The sequence below is a fragment of the Chanodichthys erythropterus genome, chromosome 12, assembly GCF_024489055.1.
Source record: "Chanodichthys erythropterus isolate Z2021 chromosome 12, ASM2448905v1, whole genome shotgun sequence".
In the NCBI taxonomy this organism is placed as follows: domain Eukaryota; kingdom Metazoa; phylum Chordata; class Actinopteri; order Cypriniformes; family Xenocyprididae; genus Chanodichthys; species Chanodichthys erythropterus.
Genome location: NC_090232.1, coordinates 11,891,895 through 11,913,220, shown reverse-complemented (window position 1 = coordinate 11,913,220; position 21,326 = coordinate 11,891,895). Strand labels below are relative to the sequence as shown.

Below are 21,326 nucleotides of genomic sequence, written 5' to 3'. Positions count from 1 at the left end.
AGTTTAGCCAATGTGGTTGCCAGTTGTTGGTTTAGGCATTACGGGATGGCATGGTATATGCGGCCTACATAAAATGTTAATATATTATTCTTCATTAGTTGGTGATGAATCAACATTAAATCTAAATGGACAATTCTATATATATATATATATATATATATATGGACAATTATATATATATATATATATATATATATATATATAATTTTCCATATATATATATATATATAGAATTGTCCATTTAGATATATATAGAATTGTACATATATATATATAGAGAGAGAGAGAGAGAGAGAGAGAGAGAGAGCATTGCAGTATTTATTACAAATGATTTATCTGTGCACATCATTCTTTTGTTAAAATGTATGTGCCCTTGTAATCTTTAATCAAAATAACTTCCCCTGCCTCTTGCAACAACACCTCTTATCTTCTTTGATAATGTATTTAAGGGCCAGACAACCTGTCACTCACATGACATCACAGCAATAGCAAACCACAATCATCCAATGATCCAAACAATTCCTGCAAAACATAATCAAGTCCCACCTTACATTTTTTTCTTGTTCAAGAAGCCATTTCGGATATGCGCAGTATTGCCGAGTCCACAGTTTTCCCGCGGAACTTGGGCTACTTTAACACTGTTGCCACAGGTTGTTAAATTGGACGGGTTCTGTTGTGAAAACCTGACAACCCTGGATATACATCACAATAGGGAAGATAAGAATATCCGATTTCCACTTCATGCCGTCTTTAAATGGCATGATACTTATAACCACCAATACTTATTCTTGATACTTATAATCACCATTATAATAAAGGCATTTGATGTCACAAGTATTTTTCAGAAACCAGGGTCAATATATATAATATATTTCACAGTGTTATCTACACAAAGACAAATTAATGTAATAAATAAAAAGGTGCTACAAAAGAATTTTGAGGTAAAAAAAAAACAAAATTTGATCATTGAGTGAGTACATTAAAAATCTGTGTTTAAAACTGGTTTTGGCTTACTGCGATTCACTACTAGCCTATTTTAAGTTGTCGGATCAAATTTTTCGTGAAATTTTATGTTTATGTCATTCGTCCTTGTGTGTTTACATCATATTCGTAAGTAGAGAAAAGAAAGTCATGTTACTTTAGCACAAAAACGCTACTTGCTTGCTCAGACGACAGTATTTTCGCATATATTGAAGTTTAACCACAGATGGTGATAGAGTCAGTTAACCTTTAAATAAATAACACAGTTTTACATAAAATTTTATCCATGATATATTAACAATTATGTTTTGACATTTTAAAAAATATATAGCTATGTTTGAATAAAAATGTGTGTACTTAATATTTTTCTATCTGCTAATAATTTTATAAATGATGTAAAGGCAAATCAAGGACATACTGTACTTGAAGTTACAGTTTAGTATGTTATGTTGGAAGGGACTTGATTTTGTCGTGAATATAATATATATGTCCATTTTGATTTCATGGTGACTTTAAAGGAACACACACATCATTTTCCCACTCCCCTAGAGTTAAACAGTTGAGTTTTACCGTTTTCGAATCCATTCAGCCGATCTCTGGGTCTGGCGGTACCACTTTTAGCATAGCTTAGCATAGTTCATTAAATCTGATTAGACCGTTAGCATCTCGCTCAAAAATGACCAAAGAGTTTTGATATTTTTCCTATTTAAAACTTGACTCTTCTGTAGTTGAGTTGAGTCTTCTGCCTGTGACCCCTTGCTTGCACCGGGAGCTTGCCTTGCAACCATGGAGACATCTGTGAGAGGCGCTGCGTAATATCATTGCGTCTGCTGCTCCCATGGAACGGCAGCAAAGTTCCTTGATTATTACACCGGAAATGAGAGTATAGTTCCTAGCCATATCGGCCTAGAAATTCGCAACTTTTCATTTTCCGTCGGTCTTAGTACACGATGTAACTACAGAAGAATCAAGTTTTAAATAGGAAAAATATTGAAACTCTTTGGTCATTTTTGAGCGCGATGCTAACGGTCTAATCGGATTCAATGGACTATGCTAAGCTATGCTAAAAGTGGTACCGCCAGGCCCGGAGATCAGCTGAATGGATTCGAAAACGGTAAAACTCAACTGAATAACTCTAGGGGAGTTGGACAATGAGCTCATTTTCAAAAAAAAGTGGAGTGTTCCTTTAAGTCTTATATGAGTCACTTCAAACACTTACCCCTATAATGTGATCTTATGTGGTATCTATTAATTGCAAATACACAATTTTTATTTATTTACTGTTGAATTATGGCCATAAATCTTACGCATATGTGTACAGAATTTGGTAGCGAGCAATGCCATATTGCTGCCAGGACAATGACATAATGAGAGTTCAAAACACAGTGACCCCTTTTGCTGTTCCTTTGGTCCATAGGACAGAAAGACAAAGTGTCACTGAGCAGTTACTGAGATACTGCGGCCAGGAGATGAGTTCTAATCCTATTTTAATTGTGGTGGGATTAAGAAGACACAGCAGATCCTAATCTGCTCAGATTACCCATGCTGCTTCCCAAAGGAAGAAGGAGGGTTGTATAAGCAAGTGCAATTAAGGTGATTTAGACATCGCGGTTTCATTCCCAGCAAGGTCTCAAGGTGGACACACCCCTGAAATTTAGTTAAGTGTGTACATGTGTGTATAATACTGTTTTATTACAATTCATGTTTCATATATATATTTAAATGTTTGTTGGTGGATTTCTAGGAATAAATAAACCTTTAACAGAGCATCAGTGAAATACAGCATTGAATCATACCTTCTGAGATAAACTGCTACGCTTTGTGGAATTAATGAAGTTTATTTGACCATAAACCATGAAGACTCAGACAAAGGTTAATCTGTAAATGTGTCACATGAACCACTAATGAGTGGCTCATAACTGAACCGTTGTTTGCAATGTTGTGATAGTTCTTGTACAGCTCACTGCTATATGCGTAAATATTCATTTCTATGCAATTTTCACAATTGAATCCTGACCTTCATCAGTTTATCTTTAGAGGGCAGGTACTATTTAACACCTTGGGTAACATGATGTTACCAAACATTTCATGCCTTTAGCGCCATCTAACGTTCATACTTAAAACTGCACGAGGAATGTTTTGTCTTCAGATGTAGCCATGATTTGACATTATTAATAGCTACAATAGATTGTTACGCTCATATCTTCAGCTTTATTACACGCAAATGTTGTAACTTTAAAGTACATATATAACTAAGTAACATTTAGTTGCTGATGTTTAGATTATAAAATTGATAAAATGATAACCTTCAAAATAAGAAATGAATAATAAGGTTTGTTATTGTTTTTAACAATTTTATGAAATATTCTAATTTTAAAAAGTATAACTTTTTTTTAAAACACCTTAAAACATATGGCACAGGTTGGTGATAATTAAATATTGGCAACAATAACACTTTATTTATAGGGTCTAGAAAAGAGTCACAGACATAGACACAGGCTTAACACACATACAAAAACATATATAAAATTTATTGTTTCCAATACCACCATCTTGGAAAACAATGTAAATTGTTTATAACATTTGTTAAATAAGATAATGTAAAATGAATATTAAGAAATTACACAGAAACATGAAGAAATTAGAATTGAATTTTTAAAAAAAAGAAAGAAAGAAGAAAGTTCTGATTAAATGTAATTTTCTTAATTTTTTTTCCTGCAAGTATGCCATTATTAAGAGATCCATAGTGTTTCAGAAAAACGACACTTTCTGGTAATAACAAGATGACTGTGATTCTGTGAATTTTCAAGTTATCATAAAATGTTATTTTACATCATCTTGTTATTACTATGCAATAGTTTTTGAGAAATTTTGAGAAAATACATATTTATTTAATATTTTTATGTCACTACCAGTCAACAATCTACCAAAAGTTTAAGCTTAAAATTCAGTTTTAAAGGTCCCGTTCTTCGTGATCCCATGTTTCAAACTTTAGTTAGTGTGTAATGTTGTTGTTAGAGTATAAATAAAATCTGTAAAATTTTAAAGCTCAAAGTTCAATGCCAAGCGAGATATTTTATTTAACAGAAGTCGCCTACATCGAACGGCCAGTTTGGACTACATCCCTCTACTTCCTTCTTTAATGACGTCACTAAAACAGTTTTTTGACTAACCTCCGCCCACAGGAATACACAAAAAAGGGGGCGTGGTCTTGTTGCGCTCCCACGGAGAAGAGCAAGAGTTGCGTTTGTAGAGTGTGTTTGTCGCCATGTCGTCGAAACGCTGTTATTTTCAACCCGCAGTCCAATCACCTTTGTTTGGCCTTCCCAGGGACGCTGTACTTAGAGATCAGTGGTTACAATTTATGTTTAACTCGGTTCCCGAAAATTATAATTGTGGTATCCTTACTGCAATAGTTAATGTTGGACTGCAGTGCACATAATGGCCACAAGAGGGGACTATGTTTATGTATATGGCTGTTTTCCGTATGAGGTACTCTTCTGAGTGAGTGCAAACGTTGTACATTTTCTGTCGCTGCTTGTGGAGATTAAAGAGTTCAGTCTCTCAGGAATTATTGTCTTTTGTGTTCATTCGGCACAACACCACAATAATCCACATGTAAAACTATGTGCAGCACACGTTATGGTTAGAGGCGTGACCTTTCCGGGCAAGATGCGCTAAACTGCTGTCGAATCACAACACAGGAACCGCTGGCACAATCAGAACTCGTTACGTATTTCTGAAGGGGGGACTTCATAGAACAAGGAAGTCATCAGGCCGTTTTTATGACAGTGGAAACAGCGGTATACAGATAAGTAAATTATGTGAAAAATACTGTGTTTTTTCACACGCAAAACATGAACATGTTATATTGCACACTATAAACACAATCAAAGCTTCAAAAAACCTAGAAAAACGGGACCTTTAATTACAAGTGCTAGACAAAAAAAAAAAAAGGGAACTTCCCTGTTGTCCAGTTTCACTGAGCACATACTGCAAAACCACTGAAAGCCAGTTTATATGCAGTCTTTTGCAATTCTTTGGACTTTCCTTTCACAAAGACTGTCCAAAACTTTAATCAACTGAAAACAAACATATTATGATATATTAAGGTTACACACATCAGGAAAGTGTAAAGTGAAAAGGCATTATCACAATCACATGGATTCATTAAATCGGCTCGTGTTTCAAATAATCTCACAAACCCTGTTTTTACAAAAGTCACAAAACCACTATATAACAGGCTGCTGCAGATTCATTTCACAATCAAAGCAAAACATTCTCGTTATCTTTCCGACACGGATACTATGAGTTCAGAAATATTTCATGATTCAATATCATATATTCAGGTGAATCTCATTATAACAAGTCCCAATTATAATCCACCCCATTTACTGCTTTACTTGTTCCCTTTGTGAGCGCTTGAGTGTTGGTAGACATTTAAAAGGCTGTCAACCTTTATTTTATTTTTTGCATTTTTTAGGTGTTCAGGTTCATTTTGAATTTAGAAAATAAACTGCTTCTTGTGTTTCACTGACATGTCTCTCAGGTGTTGAGGACTAGTGTATCTTTGAGCCTACATTCAGTATGAATAAAGTACTGTTAAAATCAGATACTTTAAGACCTTTACTCAAGTCGTGTTGGAATTGGTGACTTTTAACTTGTAACAGAGTCATTTTCCCTGTAATCAAGTATCTGTACTTTTACTCAAGTATGGTTTTCAAGTAGCCTACTCCTTACACCTCTGAAATCATATTGCATTGAATTGAAGATATATGTTTTATAAGTTTAATTATCTGGAAATCAAACCCCTGAACTTGGTGTTATTAATGTTAATAATAATAATAATAATAAAAGAAGAAGCCTATTTTTTGTACCATCAAGGTTTGTGTGTACCATTAACACGAATATCACTATATTAAAAATTATCTAATTTTTATCCAAAAATTATTCCAGCGATTGTAACAAAAACTTTATAAATAAAAGGTACACCATGTAGCTTTTTTGATTCAAAATTTAAAGAATGAGTCAATACATCACCAATTCTTCTTCCAAAATGGGTTTTTGCCTTACTCTGATTCACGATGGTAAGCCTATTATAACTGTTTATATTTTAGACCTGTCGGGATGGTTTGCGCAGGGAAATTGTGTACACATGCATCGCTCGCCCGAATCACACATAAAAAAAAAAAACGCTGAATAGAGGAGAGTCTGAATCAATCAGCTTGGCTGAGAAGGTGTTTTATTACTCAACAGGCGAGTAAGGTATTTTATTGAACAGTTAAATTGCCATATGTAGCTCTCTAACAAAGTTAATTGTAAAGCATATCTATGGTGAAGGATCATATTCATCCGCCCAGTCAGTCACGCAGAGCCGAAGCACGACCAAAACAACATTCTTCCACTGCTGTGCCAATCCACGCAGTTTTGTTTTTAACCGCTAGAGAGGCAAAAGTTAAACAGTTTACCTTTAAATTAAATTAAAAAAAAATACAATTGTTTTTATCATTACAATACTGAGAATTAGAAGGGGAAATGTGTTTAATTGTCATGAAAATAATGCAACATTTTAATGTTACATAAATAGCCTTACTCTTCTTTATGGAAGAGGATTAGGGCCAAGCAATAATTAAAAAATAAAACCATCTCGAGATTAAAGTTGTTAAATTTTGAGAAAAAAGTAGAGATAAAATGTTGAAAATAAAGTCATTAAATTACGAGAAAAAGTCATTAAATTACGAGAACAAATTCATTAAATTATGAGAAAAATGTTGTTAAATTTTGAGAAAAAAGTCGAGATAAAATGTTGAGAATAAACTCGTTAAATTACGAGAAAAAAACTCATTAAATTTCGAGAAAAAAGTCGAGATAAAATGCTGAGAATAAAGTCATTAAATTACGAGAAAAAAGTCGTTAAATTATGAGAACAAATTCGTTAAATTATGAGAAAAATTTAGTTAAATTTCGAGAAAAAAGTCAAGATAAAATGTTGAGAATAAACTCGTTAAATTACGAGAAAAAAGTCGTTAAATTACGAGAACAAATTCGTTAAATTATGAGAAAAATGTAGTTACATTTTGAGAAAAAAGTCGATAAAATGTTGAGAATAAACTCGTTAAATTTCGAGAAAAAAAGTAGAGATAAAATGTTGAGAATAAAGTCATTCAATTACGAGAAAAAAAATTTCGAGAAAAAGGTCGAGATAAAATGTTGAGAATAAACTCATTAAATTACGAGAAAAAAATCGTTAAATTTCGAGAAAAAAGTCGAGATAAAATGTTGAGAATAAAGTCATTAAATTACGAGAAAAGTCGTTAAATTATGAGAACAAATTCGTTAAATTATGAGAAAAATTTAGTTAAATTTCGAGAAAAAAGTCGAGATAAAATGTTGAGAATAAACTCGTTAAATTACGAGAAAAAAAACATATTAAATTTTGAGAAAAAAAGTCGAGATAAAATGTTGAGAATAAACTTGTTACGAGAAAAAAACATTAAATTTAGAGAAAAAAGTAGAGATAAAATGACGAGAATAAAGTTGTTAAATTACGAGAAAAAAGTCGTTAAATTACGAGAACAAATTCGTTAAATTATGAGAAAAATGTAGTTACATTTTGAGAAAAAAGTCGAGATAAAATGTTGAGAATAAACTCGTTAAATTTCGAGAAAAAAAGTAGAGATAAAATGTTGAGAATAAAGTCATTCAATTACGAGAAAAAAACTCATTAAATTTCGAGAAAAAGGTCGAGATAAAATGTTGAGAATAAACTCATTAAATTACGAGAAAAAAATCGTTAAATTTCGAGAAAAAAGTCGAGATAAAATGTTGAGAATAAAGTCATTAAATTACGAGAAAAGTCGTTAAATTATGAGAACAAATTCGTTAAATTATGAGAAAAATTTAGTTACATTTCGAGAAAAAAGTCGAGATAAAATGTTGAGAATAAACTCGTTAAATTACGAGAAAAAAAACGTATTAAATTTTGAGAAAAAAAGTCGAGATAAAATATTGAGAATAAACTTAAGTTACGAGAAAAAAACATTAAATTTAGAGAAAAAAGTAGAGATAAAATGATGAGAATAAAGTCGTTAAATTACGAGAAAAAAGTCGTTAAATTATGAGAACAAATTCGTTAAATTATGAGAAAAATGTAGTTAAATTTTGAGAAAAAAGTCTAGATAAAATGTTGAGAATAAACTCGTTAAATTACGAGAAAAAAAACGTATTAAATTTCGAGAAAAAAAGTCGAGATAAAATGTTGAGAATAAACTCATTAAATTATGACTTTATTCTCAACATTTTATCTCGACTTTTTCTCGAAATGTAACAACTTTAATCTCGAGATGGTTTTAATTTTTTATTATTGCTTGGCCCTAATCCTCTTCCGTACTTCTTTAAAGAAAAAATTGAGAATTTTTCTAGGGGTTAAATGTGAGCTGGACATGTTATTTGTGAGATTCACCCATATTACCCAGTTTGCTAGGTTTTGTTCTAACCTCCCCCAGATCTAACAGTCTGAATCAAAGTCTTAAAATCCAATGCTAATGTTTCTAGTGACACCTTTACTTACACAGTGGCTATAATTTCAAAATCAGTACAGATAAACAGAGCGATTCACAAAAATATCTTCATATAGCTGAACACACTGGGAAAATGTAGTGTTATTCCAGTAAGCATGCAAGTGCAATTTCCCTTAGTTTCAAAAGCAACTGTTTTTATAAAATCCATTAAACAGGTAATATACACACACAATCTGACAATGTGAACAAAATAAACAAATAGTCTCAATGAATTTAATACATTTGAGAGAGTCGAACACTCATGTAGTGTTAAGTAGACAGTAACTCATCATTTAGCACAATCTGCAGGCTACAACGGCCTTACTAAAACGGGTTCTGCACAGAATCTGCCAGAAATCTGAAGGCCCTGGTATACTTAATTTTCCGCGTTCCGCTCAGTCTTGCGCACAATTGAGCGTTCAAGCCTTTCAACGTATACCTCTGTTGGCGAGCGCGAAAAGACCTCCATCGTGGACAGCGTGCGAGCCTCTGGTATGCGCCTTCGGCCGTGAGCGCGGAAAGAAGCATTTGGCGCATGCGCACTATCTATTTTTTTCAAGCGCTCAAGTCATTCTCACATGCGCTGTTGTACGCCGACACGGACGGTGCGCGGACCGTCGCAGAACACGGGCTTTGGGCTTGAGCAGATTTCAACAGGATGCTAGTCATTCACAAAATTTTACACATCCCCCGCAAGTAATAAATAATTTGCCTAATTTGTTCATGTTTTCAGATAGAACTATAGTACTCTTAGCACTGACAAACACATTTTATCATATTTAAATATCCATTTTGCACAATTATGCAGATTTCCTCCCACACAAACAGTGCAGAAAATGCAGGAAAAGGTGCGCTCATTTGTTTAGGCCAACTTATAATCTATAAATATTCAAAGCTTCTTTGTATTTGCCTACAAACATGGAAATAATTCAATGACTGAATCATTGCTGTATCTGCCAAACTGATGAATTGTAGTGTAATCATCTGGAATGGAAACGAATGCAGGTTTTCAGATTATTATTATTATTTTTTTAGTTGCACTAATTTTAACCCGCGAAATGCGATGCTCATTGTGTCAAATGTTCATCTGAGGCATATGTACATAGATCAACAGTTAAAAAACAACACAGACAGAATGCAAGTGGCCTGTTGTTACGTTATGGATAGTCTTAAGGAAGACAAATTAGTTGTATGTAGATTAAGCATGTTAATACTGTTGGATTTCGTTGTGTGATATTTGAAGAAGGATTAAACACAAATCTATCATTGGACACCATTAGCATGGAAACGTGAAGATGTCGCTGTACATTGTAATAAAGGAGGTATGTGAATGGAATCCCTCACTGGTTGCTAGGATACTGTGATGACAATGTGCCAACCCTGTTGCTGAGTGACAGAGAGATGGAGGCTCTGTCTGCAGAACGGCTCAAGTGCTTCAGGTAAACAAACTGGAGGATGAAAAGACAGAAATGTTAGGAAGATGAAACATCCTCTACCTGCCTATTACCATCAAACTGACTGTTTGATTAAGAAAAGATTTCTTTCAGTGAACAACACACCAAAAAAGGTCTGAGACTGCATTAAACTAAACTGATTTTTGCTGCCATTTCATTCTGAATTAATACAAAAAGTTGTTTTAATAAATGGCCTAATACACTACAACCCTCAACTACAACACAACCCAAATTAGCCATAATGTATCTGCATTAGGCAGTATCACTAATGCCCATTCACACCAACTATAAAGATAACTATAGCCCCATTCAGACGGTAATTGTTTCTCATAGGAGCGTAAGGTATTTGCAACAATTACAGGGGCTAGTCCGGGATTTTATTGCCAGCTGAATCCAAAATGTCAGTGTTTTTCTCCCACTACCCATGGAAAAATCCCCGGCCGAATTACCTACCGTTTTTTGACAAACACCAAGGTCATGTGGTAATTTAATCGCCGTCCGAATCAAAAAAGAAAATTATACATTTAGTTCTGGTTTTCTTAGCATTCACACTGTCATTTTTAAAGGGTTAGTTCACACAAAAATGAAAATAATCTCATTTATTACTCACCCTCATGCCGTTCCACACCCGTAAGACCTTCATTCATCTTCAGAACACAAATTAAGATATTTTTGATGAAATCTGATGGCTCAGTGAAGCCTCTATTAAGTGCAAAGCCATTGAAACTCTCAAGGTCCATAAAGGTACTAAAAACATATTTAAATCAGTTCATGTGAGTACAGTGGTTCTATCTTAATATTATAAAGCGACAAGAATACTTTTTGTGCACCAAAAAAAACAAAAAAGACTTACAATATCTATATGGGCCGATTTCAAAACACCGCTTCATAGCTTTACGAATCAGTGAATCAGAGTCATGTGATTTCAGCAGTTTAGCTGCTGAAATCACAGCAGTTCAGCAGAAGCTTCATGAAGCAGTGTTTTGAAATCAGCCATCACTAAATATTGTTGAAAAGTCGTTATTTAGTTTTTTTTTGCCGCACAAAAAGCATTCTCGTTGCTTTATAATAATAATATTGAACCACTGAACTCACGTGAACTGTTTCAAATATGTTTTTAGTACCTTTATGGACCTTGAAAGTTTGAATGGCATTGCTGTCTATGGAGGCCTCACTGAACCATTGGATTTCAACAATATCTTCATTTGTGTTTCGAAGATGAACAAAGGTCTTACGGGTGTAGAACGACATGAGGGTGAGTAATTAATGACATTATTTTCATTTTTGGATGAACTAACCCTTTAACACCAAACTTAAAGATGCAAAAAAAATAAAAAAAATAAATAAAAATTCTTTTATGATGTATATTTTACGACGGACCTTGTCAAACATCCAAAACAATGCTGTGTCCTGGGCCAAATCCACTCGCTGTATGTGCATACATATGATGTTGTATGATGGAGCTGACAGCTCATAAAGAGCTTATAAAATGTGTAAAGACAGTGGCAGTAATCCCCGTCTCACACACACAAACAAAGATCTGCAATTTCGATGCCTGTACCGAACTGTGATGGACAACATTGCGACCATGACAAGAAAAAACATGTATGCTTGATAGGGGTGTAACAATATATCGTGTCACAATATATATGCTAAAATCTCACAATGTGAGAAAAAAATTTAAGTTTACAGAGTTTTAGTCTCAGTACTACGGAAGAGGATTAGGGCCAAGCAATAATAAAAAAATAAAACCATCTCAAGATTAAAGTTAAAATTAAAATAGAGAAAAAACTCGTCAAATTTTGAGAAAAAAGTCGAAATAAAATGTTGAGAATAAAGTCATTAAATTACAAGAAAAAAGTCGTTAAATTATGAGAACAAATTCGTAATTTAATGAATTTGTTCTCGTAATTTAATGACTTTTTCTCATAATTTAATGACTTTATTCTCATAATTTAACGAATTTGTTCTCGTAATTTAATTACTTTTTTCTCGTAATTTAACAACATTTTTGTCATAATTTAATTACTTTATTCTCAACATTTTATCTCGAAATGTAACGAGTTTCTTCTCGAAATTTAACAACTTTAATCTCGAGATTATCCTTATCCTCTTCCGTACAGTACTACATTAAACTTCTATATATAATATTGAATATAATGTATAATAGTGTAATGGGGGAATATTTTATATGTCTTATGTTAACAGTAAAAAGTGGCCTACATTATTTTAAATATATCTAGTCAGTGACAGAGTGCAAACATATTCATCTAAAATAAATCTGTGTTTCAGCATTAGAATTATGAATATATTTATTCTGGTGTCAGCACTGTCCTGTACATTGGGTTACCAGCACCAAGTCCAACCCTATTCATTTCCACTCCCAACGTAATACCAAATTCACCATTTTAAATCAACAGTACATTTTTTGTTATCCTTTTACTATACGTCTTGGAGTATCACAATAATGTCGTATCGTGACTTCAGTATCATGATTTGTATCGAATTGTGATATGAATGTATTGTTACACCCCTAAAGCATCTTATCATTCCCTGCTTTTGGTTAGTTTACATGTATTTGGCCTGTGTTGCATTAGTTGAACCGCACCAGAGTTTGTTTGGAAGCAGACTGAGACATCTTTTCAGGGGTCTCAGTCGACTTGTTTGGTGCACACCAGGGTTCGGATGGCAGCGTTCACACTTATTCAAATGAACCACACTAACAGAGCAATCGCAATAGAGTTTGTTTTAATCAAACCAAACCTGCCAAGTCTGAACACAGCATATTTTAGCATCCCCGCCAGCAGACAACAGTGTTCTGATTATTATAAGCATTGTCAACTACTGCTTTAAATGCTCGAGCTCTTCAATGTAGAATGGATTCTGATTAGCTCTCAATGTTTTTATCATTCATCAGCTGGAAAAATTGTTGTGAAAGTGATTCCAGCAATATCATTTGTCTTGTGCCTTTTTCGTTTTAGTGTTGTGAACTCTGCTATTCTTTTATATTTAGAACTATAGCTTTTTCATTATTGTCCTTGGTGTGAACAGGCCTTTAGTCTTTCCCAGCTTTACATTAGGGAGTGTGGTGGCTCTAATCAAAATGCAGACCTCAAGACAGTGTACTTCTTATAGCACTGATGTTTCTTACCAGCTCTCCCTGACCGCCTCAATGTCACTCAGTAGATTCTGTGCCAGACAGATCCCAAATATCTAGAAGCAGAGGATGGGTTAATGTCAACAGAGTTACACATCACTATTACAAAGCACAACAATTTATTATGTGGCTTCCTGTACATTATTAAATCGGATATAAGCTTAATGCCTTCTAAAAGTATTCAAATTCCCTAAAGAGCACAGAGCTGCCAATAAATCAATAAAATAACCACACTTGGCAGGTTTTCTAGTTTGTAAATTTGAAGGACAGTGGCTGAAATGAATGAAATGAAAAAGCAATCAAAAGAAACTGGAGATAAATTAAACAATCCATGAATTTTTATACTGGTAATCAACATTGAAGGGTTTTGATGTATCAGAAGGCCTCATTTATTTAATTGTCAGAGACAATTGTTTTTACTGTTTAAAGTCTCATCAAGGCTGCATTTATTTGATTTGATTAAAAAATCAGTGTCTTTAGAAAAAGTGGGCTTTAACCTCTTTGTATATAAAAATAAATATGAATCATTTTTACGTTTCAGAACCTAGAAATAAAATAATAAATTACAAATAAATTAAAATGTAGGTGAGAGAACTGTTTATAGGCCTTCATATGCTTGCAGAGAACTGCATTACGTTAAATAATTATCCATTATCAATTACCCTTGGAAATCATCCCTTCACTACTGTTTACAGTGGCACATACACAACAAAACACGTTGTGTGTATTTAGCTGATTTTCGTTGTTTATTCACCTGCAGAAGTGCAATTCCTATGAAGATTCCGGCAACTACGGTTAGATTCTCCTGTAGCCATTTCTCGAACTGTGGCACACATCCTTTTGTATGTATAAACGTCTTCTGTTCATTTTCCTTTAAACACAAAAACAAACATTTACACTGTCTACACCAGATGCCATTGTTGTCACATCATGCTGTAACATCTTGAGGCAACAAAGCGACCACTGCAAATCTATTTGTTCTTTATGTCAGAAGTGGGGCGAGGGCTTGGAGTATGTCAGAAATAGAACGAGGCATCAGTTTACTGTCAGGATTTTGTCATGTCGTGCCACATCCAGTGTAGACAGCATCAGTGATTAAAATGACTTGTATTTGCTTTTGTCACGCTGCTTGCGTCTGGTTCAGACACAGTGTTAGCCAAATGCATGCAAAATATAAAACAATTCTACTTATACAAATATTATAGAAAGCTATCATACAGCTTCAGAAAATTTGGAATATAGTGCATATGGCCTACATTTATGATACTTTTATGGGGTATTTTGAAGCTTGACAGCCCCAGTTCTCAGTAACTTCAATGGTATGGCAAAGAGTGCATTCCACAGAAAAAAGGAAGTCAAACAGATTGTAGTGACATGAGTGTAATTAAGGGTTGACTGAATTTTTGAGTAAATATTCTTTTGAAGAAAGCGTACTTACACCTTTCGCTCGAATGTCATATCCACACTGTGTGTTGATCACATCCTCCTTTGTGAAGAGAAACAGGAAGAAGGCTTAGATTTAGTACTCTGGAAAACTTCAAATTAACATTCCACATTAAATCAAAGGGTTTAAGCATTAAAAAAATAGAGAACTGTTGTTTTGTATGTGGGTGTGCTGGTAATCACTTCCTGTTTATGTTCCCAGGTCTTCAGGAAGGAGACAATGACACATTCTAGGTGATATAAGATGACTGGAAGTCGTGTGTTTTGTGTTTACTTACAGCAGGGTCCTTGGTGCAGCAGGAAAACGGAACCCCACATTTCTCTCTGCTCAGATTAGTGTCAGTACAATTAAAGTAAATATTCAGATTCCAGTCTTCAGGCCCAAAAGCTCCGCAACACTCCCACTGTAGAAACATACATGCAATTAATATTCCAATAACTGAAAGCCATTACAGTTTAGAACAGATTGCAGTTACTAAGATTAACATTAACTGTTTTAGATGTATTTTCATTGTTAGTTCATGTGAACAGATGGAACACACACACATATATATATATATATATTCTGGACATATAGTGTATATTTATATCAACTATAATAATAATTATTATTATTACTAGTAGTAGTAGTAGTAGTAGTAGTACTATAGCATTTACTTTACTAAACAGATTACATGTTGAACTGGTAAAATAAACAGGGCAATACTTTGAAAATGGTTAGTTGTTGTAATACTTATATTAAATTGAGATTATCATTGAAAATAACACTTTGTAAACACTTAAAGGGATAATTCACCCAAAAATTTTAATTCTGTCATTAATTACTCACCCTTGTGTCATTCCACATCCGTAAGAAATTAAGATCTTTTTAATGAAATCCGAGAGGTTTCTGTCCCTCCATAGAGATTCAACGCAACTACATCTTTCATGATCCAAAAATGTAGGAAAGACATCAATAATATAATCCATGATGAGTATATGAAGAGACTTAAGTGCTTTGTTTGCGCAAAAACACAAAAAGTTCACCACTTTATTTACAAAATAATATCCAAAGCGTGTTCGCGCAACAATGTCAGCTCTCGCGTATGTATGACACAAAACGCATGTGTCGTGGTGCTCTTGTGATGCTCGTTAAATTATGTTTTTTTTTTGTGACAATGCATTTGTTTTGCTTCATAAAACTGAGGTTAAACACTGGAGTATTTTAATGATGTCTTTACTAAAAATTGGTAGTTGTGTTGGATCTCTATGGAGGGACAGAAAGCTCTCAAATTTCATTAAAAATACCTTCATTTGTGTTCCAAACGTCTTCCAGATGTGGAACGACACGAGCGTCAGTAATTAATGACAGAATTTTCATTTCTGGGTGAACTAACTCTTTAAGTAAACTAAGTAAACACATTTCTTGGTTTGGTTTTGTGTGCCAGTGTGTCCTTACATAATCTTGCGTGAAATCAATGAGATTCTGTAGGTCAATGTCGTCTCTGTACGCTCTAATATTGTTGTTGATGAAGAACTTGAGCTGGTCTTTAATCCAGTCCTTAAAGACAAAAGCCAAGACTCCTGCCGTCAACTCCAGGAAAAATATGATTCCCAGAAAAACGGAAAACTGCAGAAGAGGACAGCAAAGTTCGGGTTACACAACTCATGATGGATAGTATCCAATGAATAAAAAATGTGTTATTGTCCCACAACAGATTAAACCAAGTTAATGTTCTCGGTTTTATGATTACTAACCCTGCCAACACATTTACAGAGAAATGTACATTTTTTAGAGATGACATAGTCCTTATTTCCCATCTCAAAACAGCCACATATTTTCACAACTGAATACACAATGTTTTATACAAGTACAGTGAGCGATGATTTGTCACTGTGACCGCAATGAATACTTCCAGAGTGACATCACAGTTCATCTGGTGTTTCCAGATGTTTTAAGAACCCTACAGAGGAAATGGGCCTCTTGTATACTTTTGCAATACCATTCTTGACATCCTCACTAAGCTCTTACAGCATCCTCTCTCATGAAAGGAGTAACACAGACCACCAGAACCTGTGTGAGAGGAAGTTCACACACTTTCAAACCACATTCAAACCCAGTCAATCCCACCCCTCCATGTAGTTACTCATATCCAGCCATTCAAAAACACGTTTGCACACCTGCACTCTCTATTCACATTTGTCTGAACAGTACTGAGACAATGATTCTATTTACAGTGGAGCATCAGTATTAGCATTTCCAAACATTCAGGTTAGGGATCAAGTATTAAACTTTTGCAATTAATTCAGCTCAAACCACATAACATACAGTGCAGACTCCAATCAACTTTGCTTTGTAGATAATTTCAGCTTTATAACTAAAATATGAAAATCTCGCATTGTCATTTTTAGAATATTTGCCTTTTTAAAGACCCGTTCACACTACGGATGATAACTATAATGATAAAAGAATAGAAGAGCTCAACACCACCACTAACAATAACAGCACAGAGAAACAATATTGTTGCAATTACTATCATAATGATTATTTCCAGCTGATGAACTATCAGAGATGTGAGCTCAAGCATATAAAGTGGAAGATTACAGCTGCAGCGTGTGCATAATACACCGAAAGATAGCGTGTGTTGGTGTGGACACTATATAGTCATTGTTATAGTTATCTTTCTTCGTGTGAACGGCCCTTTAATCTGACAGGCAGTCATGACGTCAGTGTAATAATTGCAATCGTCCTACATTCTTCTTAGAAATCACTGTAACCACTTTCACCAAATTACATTGCAAAATGGGGCACAGAAGCTGCATTTTGTGTAGAATGCTTCTCTTGCACAGCAGATAAAGATTACAAAATGTATGCTGAGCGTCATAACAAGGAATTTAATTTATGCCAGCCTGAAAGCCTAAAACCTTTTGTCTCGCAATTCTGACTTTTCTCAGAATTATGAGATATAAACTCACAATTGCGTGTTATAAAGTCAGAATTGCAAGATTCTTACTTTATAAGTATAAACATAATTTTGAGAAAAAAAGTATTTTTTTCCTTAGAATTGGACTTTATAACTCACAACTGCGACTTTACATCATGCAATTCTGACTTTATAACTCACAATTGTGTTTATATCTCACAATTTTGACTTTATAACTCACAATTGTGTTTATATCTCACAATTTTGACTTTATAACTTGCAATTGTGTTTATATCTCACAGTTTTGACTTTATAACTTGCAATTTTGTTTATATCTCACAATTCTGACTTTATAACTCACAATTGTGTTTATATCTCACAATTTTGACTTTATAACTTGCAATTGTGTTTATATCTCACAATTCTGACTTTATAACTCACAATTGTGTTTATATCTCACAATTTTGACTTTATAACTTGCAATTGCATGTTATAAAGTCATAATTGTAAGACATAAACTCGCAATTCTGAGAAAAAAGTCTGAATTGTGACTTTTTATCATGCAGTTCTGACTTTATTTATCGCAATTGCAAGTTTATATAACACCATTCTGACTTTTTAAACTCTCAATTGCGAGTTTATATCACGCAATTCGGAGAAAAAAAGTCAAAACTGTGAGATAAAAAGTCACATTTGCCTTGAAATAACCTGGAAGTTAGCATCACCTTGACGAAAAGCTAATATGATTTTTCCATTGGCTTCTGGATTATTGCTAAATAATCTCTGTGTTTGTGATTCTTACACATTTTGTTCATCAAGATAATCTTCATAAATGAACACAATTTTAATGAATTTTTAAGCCTAAATACAATCACCAGAGGCAAAAAGCTTAACGTAGGTTATAAACGAACAACACCATGGTCGCATGAACTCAACGTCACCATCACAGACAACTATTTCAGTTTTAAAAATAAATAAATAACAATTTTCCCAGAGTAGATGAGTGTTCTTGTTCTGCATGATAGTGGCTGCGTCCCGAAATCTCTTGAGTAGGGACTTATTTTCATTAAGTAATTACTTCATGACCACTAATAAAGTACATTATATATTATAGTATGAATGAACGTGAATATTCGCCATATTGTCATTATCATGTGACCGACCAGCATCAATCTTGTTGCTTCAATCTTATTCACACATCCTCTCCCGTGGCCTCGATGATAGTAAAGTGTCCATCATATGCACACTTCAGAATCTCGCTAGAAGTAGGTCATCCAGGTACTTTTTGCCTACTCTTTTATGAGTACTGTGATTGCAGACTTCTTTTGTCACATACTGTTTTTGGCCTACTATATAGTAAGGAAGTATGCGATTTCGGATGCAGCCGAGGTTTAATGTCAAAGACAACCTCTGTAGTCTCATTTATCTATACTTGTTAACAACCACCTCTTTCAAGAAAAACTTTTAAAAAACACAAGGAAGTATTACCGATGTATTTTATGTCATATAATTAAACATGAATATATCTTGAGCTTCTGTTAACGACATACCTCATTTCAGGAATTTAACCAAAAACCCATTAACTTTGGGACGATGGAACTGGAAGTTAAAAAATGCTAACCCGTTTCCAGGTTTTGGCCTACAAAAAAAATACATCATCCCTGCAACATTTTATGTCCTTCTGAAAGTTTCAGATCAATTTTTTCTAATGTACCCAAATTCATTATCTTGTGATGTACAAACTATTCAAATAAGCATGTTCAATTAGCTGCAGTGAGGCCATGAACTACACTATGGACACTCATGCTTTACATAATGTATAGAACATGATATTATTTAAGGCAGATGGCAGGTGCAATAAATGCATATTGCTTAGAGGTAACTCATTGGTAAAAACAAAATATGACATACAAACTTGAGAAGGAAGGAGTTTTCCCTCAGAGCACCGATGCATCCTGCGAAGCCGAGCACGAACATCACCCCTCCAACCACAAGAAACAGCCACACTGGGTCAAACCCACCCAGATCCGTGATGGAGGATATGTTGGAGAGAACCCCCTGATGGAAAGAGACGAACAGGAACAAAAGTGAGAATAATTACTTTTATTTAGCTTTATTTAGATCAAGATCTCACTTGATTTGTTAGATTCATATATGAAGTGCTTGTAAAAAGATGTGCTTCACTCACCTTCTCACTCCAGGCCCACAGAGCCACGGACAGGAACGCCACTCCCAGCAGCTAAACGGTGTGTATTTGTGCGTCAGATAGAGTGAGAGATCAGATCAGCACTATAAATTACTTTTGAAACTAAATTTGGTTTGTTGTTACATTGAAATTGATTACTATGGAAGCCCATTTCTGCTACATAAGAACATTTGTAAATCATAATTATGACATAGAAATGTTGAAATTATTACATTCTAAATCTAATTTATGACTTAAAAAGTATGACATAGAAAGTGAATTATGATAAAGTCATAACTTCAACTTTTTATCTAATAACTTAAATTTTTTTATCTCATAATTATGACTTACATTAGCCATAATTATTACTTAGTATGTCATTCTTACTTTCAACATTTTATCTCATAATTATGACTTAGTGTGTTATAATTATGACATAAGTCAAAATTATGTCATTAAATATTTGAAATTATTGCATAAAAGTTTAAATTCTGACAAAGTCATAATTTCGACTTTTTAAATATCAAATTATTGATGATTTATGACATACTAAGTCACAATTATGATCAATTTCGACTTTGTCATAATATTGACTTTTTAATTCTTACATAAAAAGTCAAAATTATGATTTTTTTTTAATCATATGTAGTGGAAATGGGCTTCCATATTAACTTCTGATATGGACAAAGCACAAACCACCTGTCACATGGGTTGTGTCTCAAAACCTATTGAGCTGCCTGCGTAGATAGCATGTTTGGAAAAGCTGACAGCCTATTTTGGCGATTATAAGCATGTTATAAACTTTGGAGCATTTTTTTTTAGCATCATAGGCGCGTTTGGAATGCTTTAACAGCATTTCTGAGTAGGATAAGCACATTCGTATATTTTTGTGGCATCAAATGCGTGTTTAGAACGTTTGAACCATTACCATAAGTGCAGTCGGAACGTTTTAAAAGCATTTCTGGAATCACAAGCGCGTTTGGAATGTTCAAACTGCAATTCCATTCACGACCAAGATACGCGCCTTTCGTAACGTTCGAATGTACTTTTTTGTTTCATAGCATTAAACGAGCCAAAGAACATTCAGAAGAGGTTTGGGGCTTCATAAGTAATGCATAACGTTCGGTCTGGCTGTCATAAACGCGTTTGAAACGTTTGACAGTGTTGTCTAGGTAGGCAGCTCACTAGGATTTAAGGCAGCGCCAATGTGTCAGACTCCCGGGGGTTGATTTAGTGAAAACCCCGGGCGATAAAAAAATGAAAAAGAGCACGCACACAATGTCAAAAATTCTTAACTCACCCAAAATATAATATTAAATCCAAATATGAAGTATTTGATGCAACAGCCCACTTCGTGCACGTTAAAGTGTTTTCCTGACATACTTGCGTTTGATAAAACAGAGAAATTCCTCCCTAATGATGAAGAAAAAAAATCGCCCACCGACTGGTAACCTCACTCCGTCCTTTCACACCATGTTTGTGACATTTCTACAGATTGTCAGGCAATGCCACACGGGGCTTTGCCTATTTCGCCCGAACGATTAATTTGCCTCGAATAAAACAAAATAATTATTGGTGATAATAACAGCGAATAACGGGACAAGCGCTCCTCTACAAATAAAGATTGGAGAGTCACTTCCGGCT

General features: G+C 34.1%; 2 protein-coding genes across 4 annotated transcripts in view; both read right to left on the bottom strand.

The window, feature by feature from the left end:
- The window catches only part of slc24a2 (solute carrier family 24 member 2), a 30,521-nt gene extending 20,588 nt beyond the window's left edge, over positions 1–9,933 (bottom strand). The window contains exon 1 of the mRNA XM_067405414.1: positions 9,885–9,933. The gene's annotated coding sequence lies outside the window, so the exon portion shown is untranslated. The remainder of the gene's footprint in view (positions 1–9,884) is intronic.
- tspan5b (tetraspanin 5b) lies at positions 47–21,315 on the bottom strand. Of its 3 annotated transcripts, XR_010896833.1 has the most exons (10): positions 20,983–21,315; positions 19,686–19,736; positions 19,409–19,555; positions 16,033–16,203; positions 14,873–14,998; positions 14,590–14,637; positions 13,906–14,022; positions 13,146–13,207; positions 9,885–9,988; positions 47–64 (listed from the first exon to the last, which is right to left on the bottom strand). XR_010896833.1 is itself a non-coding variant. In XM_067405416.1 (9 exons), exons 1-9 carry the CDS (start codon positions 21,061–21,063, stop codon positions 9,976–9,978), a joined length of 816 nt encoding a protein of 271 aa, XP_067261517.1. In that variant the 5' UTR covers positions 21,064–21,315; the 3' UTR covers positions 3,413–9,975. The 3 variants fall into 3 exon arrangements, 2 of the variants coding, with proteins under 2 accessions (XP_067261517.1, XP_067261518.1); XM_067405416.1 differs by lacking the exon at positions 47–64 and having other exon boundaries at positions 3,413–9,988; XM_067405417.1 differs by lacking the exon at positions 47–64 and having other exon boundaries at positions 3,413–9,988; positions 16,033–16,134.
- Between the last annotated feature and the right edge of the window lie 11 nt (positions 21,316–21,326).

Bases quoted from the DNA above. Each gene is read 5' to 3' on its own strand.
- tspan5b (XM_067405416.1), bottom strand. From the start codon at position 21,063: ATGTCAGGAAAACACTTTAACGTGCACGAAGTGGGCTGTTGCATCAAA. The intron at 19,737-20,982 runs GTGAGTTAAGAA...CACACCGTTTAG, and splicing joins GATTTAATATTATATTTTGG to CTGCTGGGAGTGGCGTTCCT. The intron at 19,556-19,685 runs GTGAGTGAAGCA...TCTTTCCATCAG, and splicing joins TGTGGGCCTGGAGTGAGAAG to GGGGTTCTCTCCAACATATC.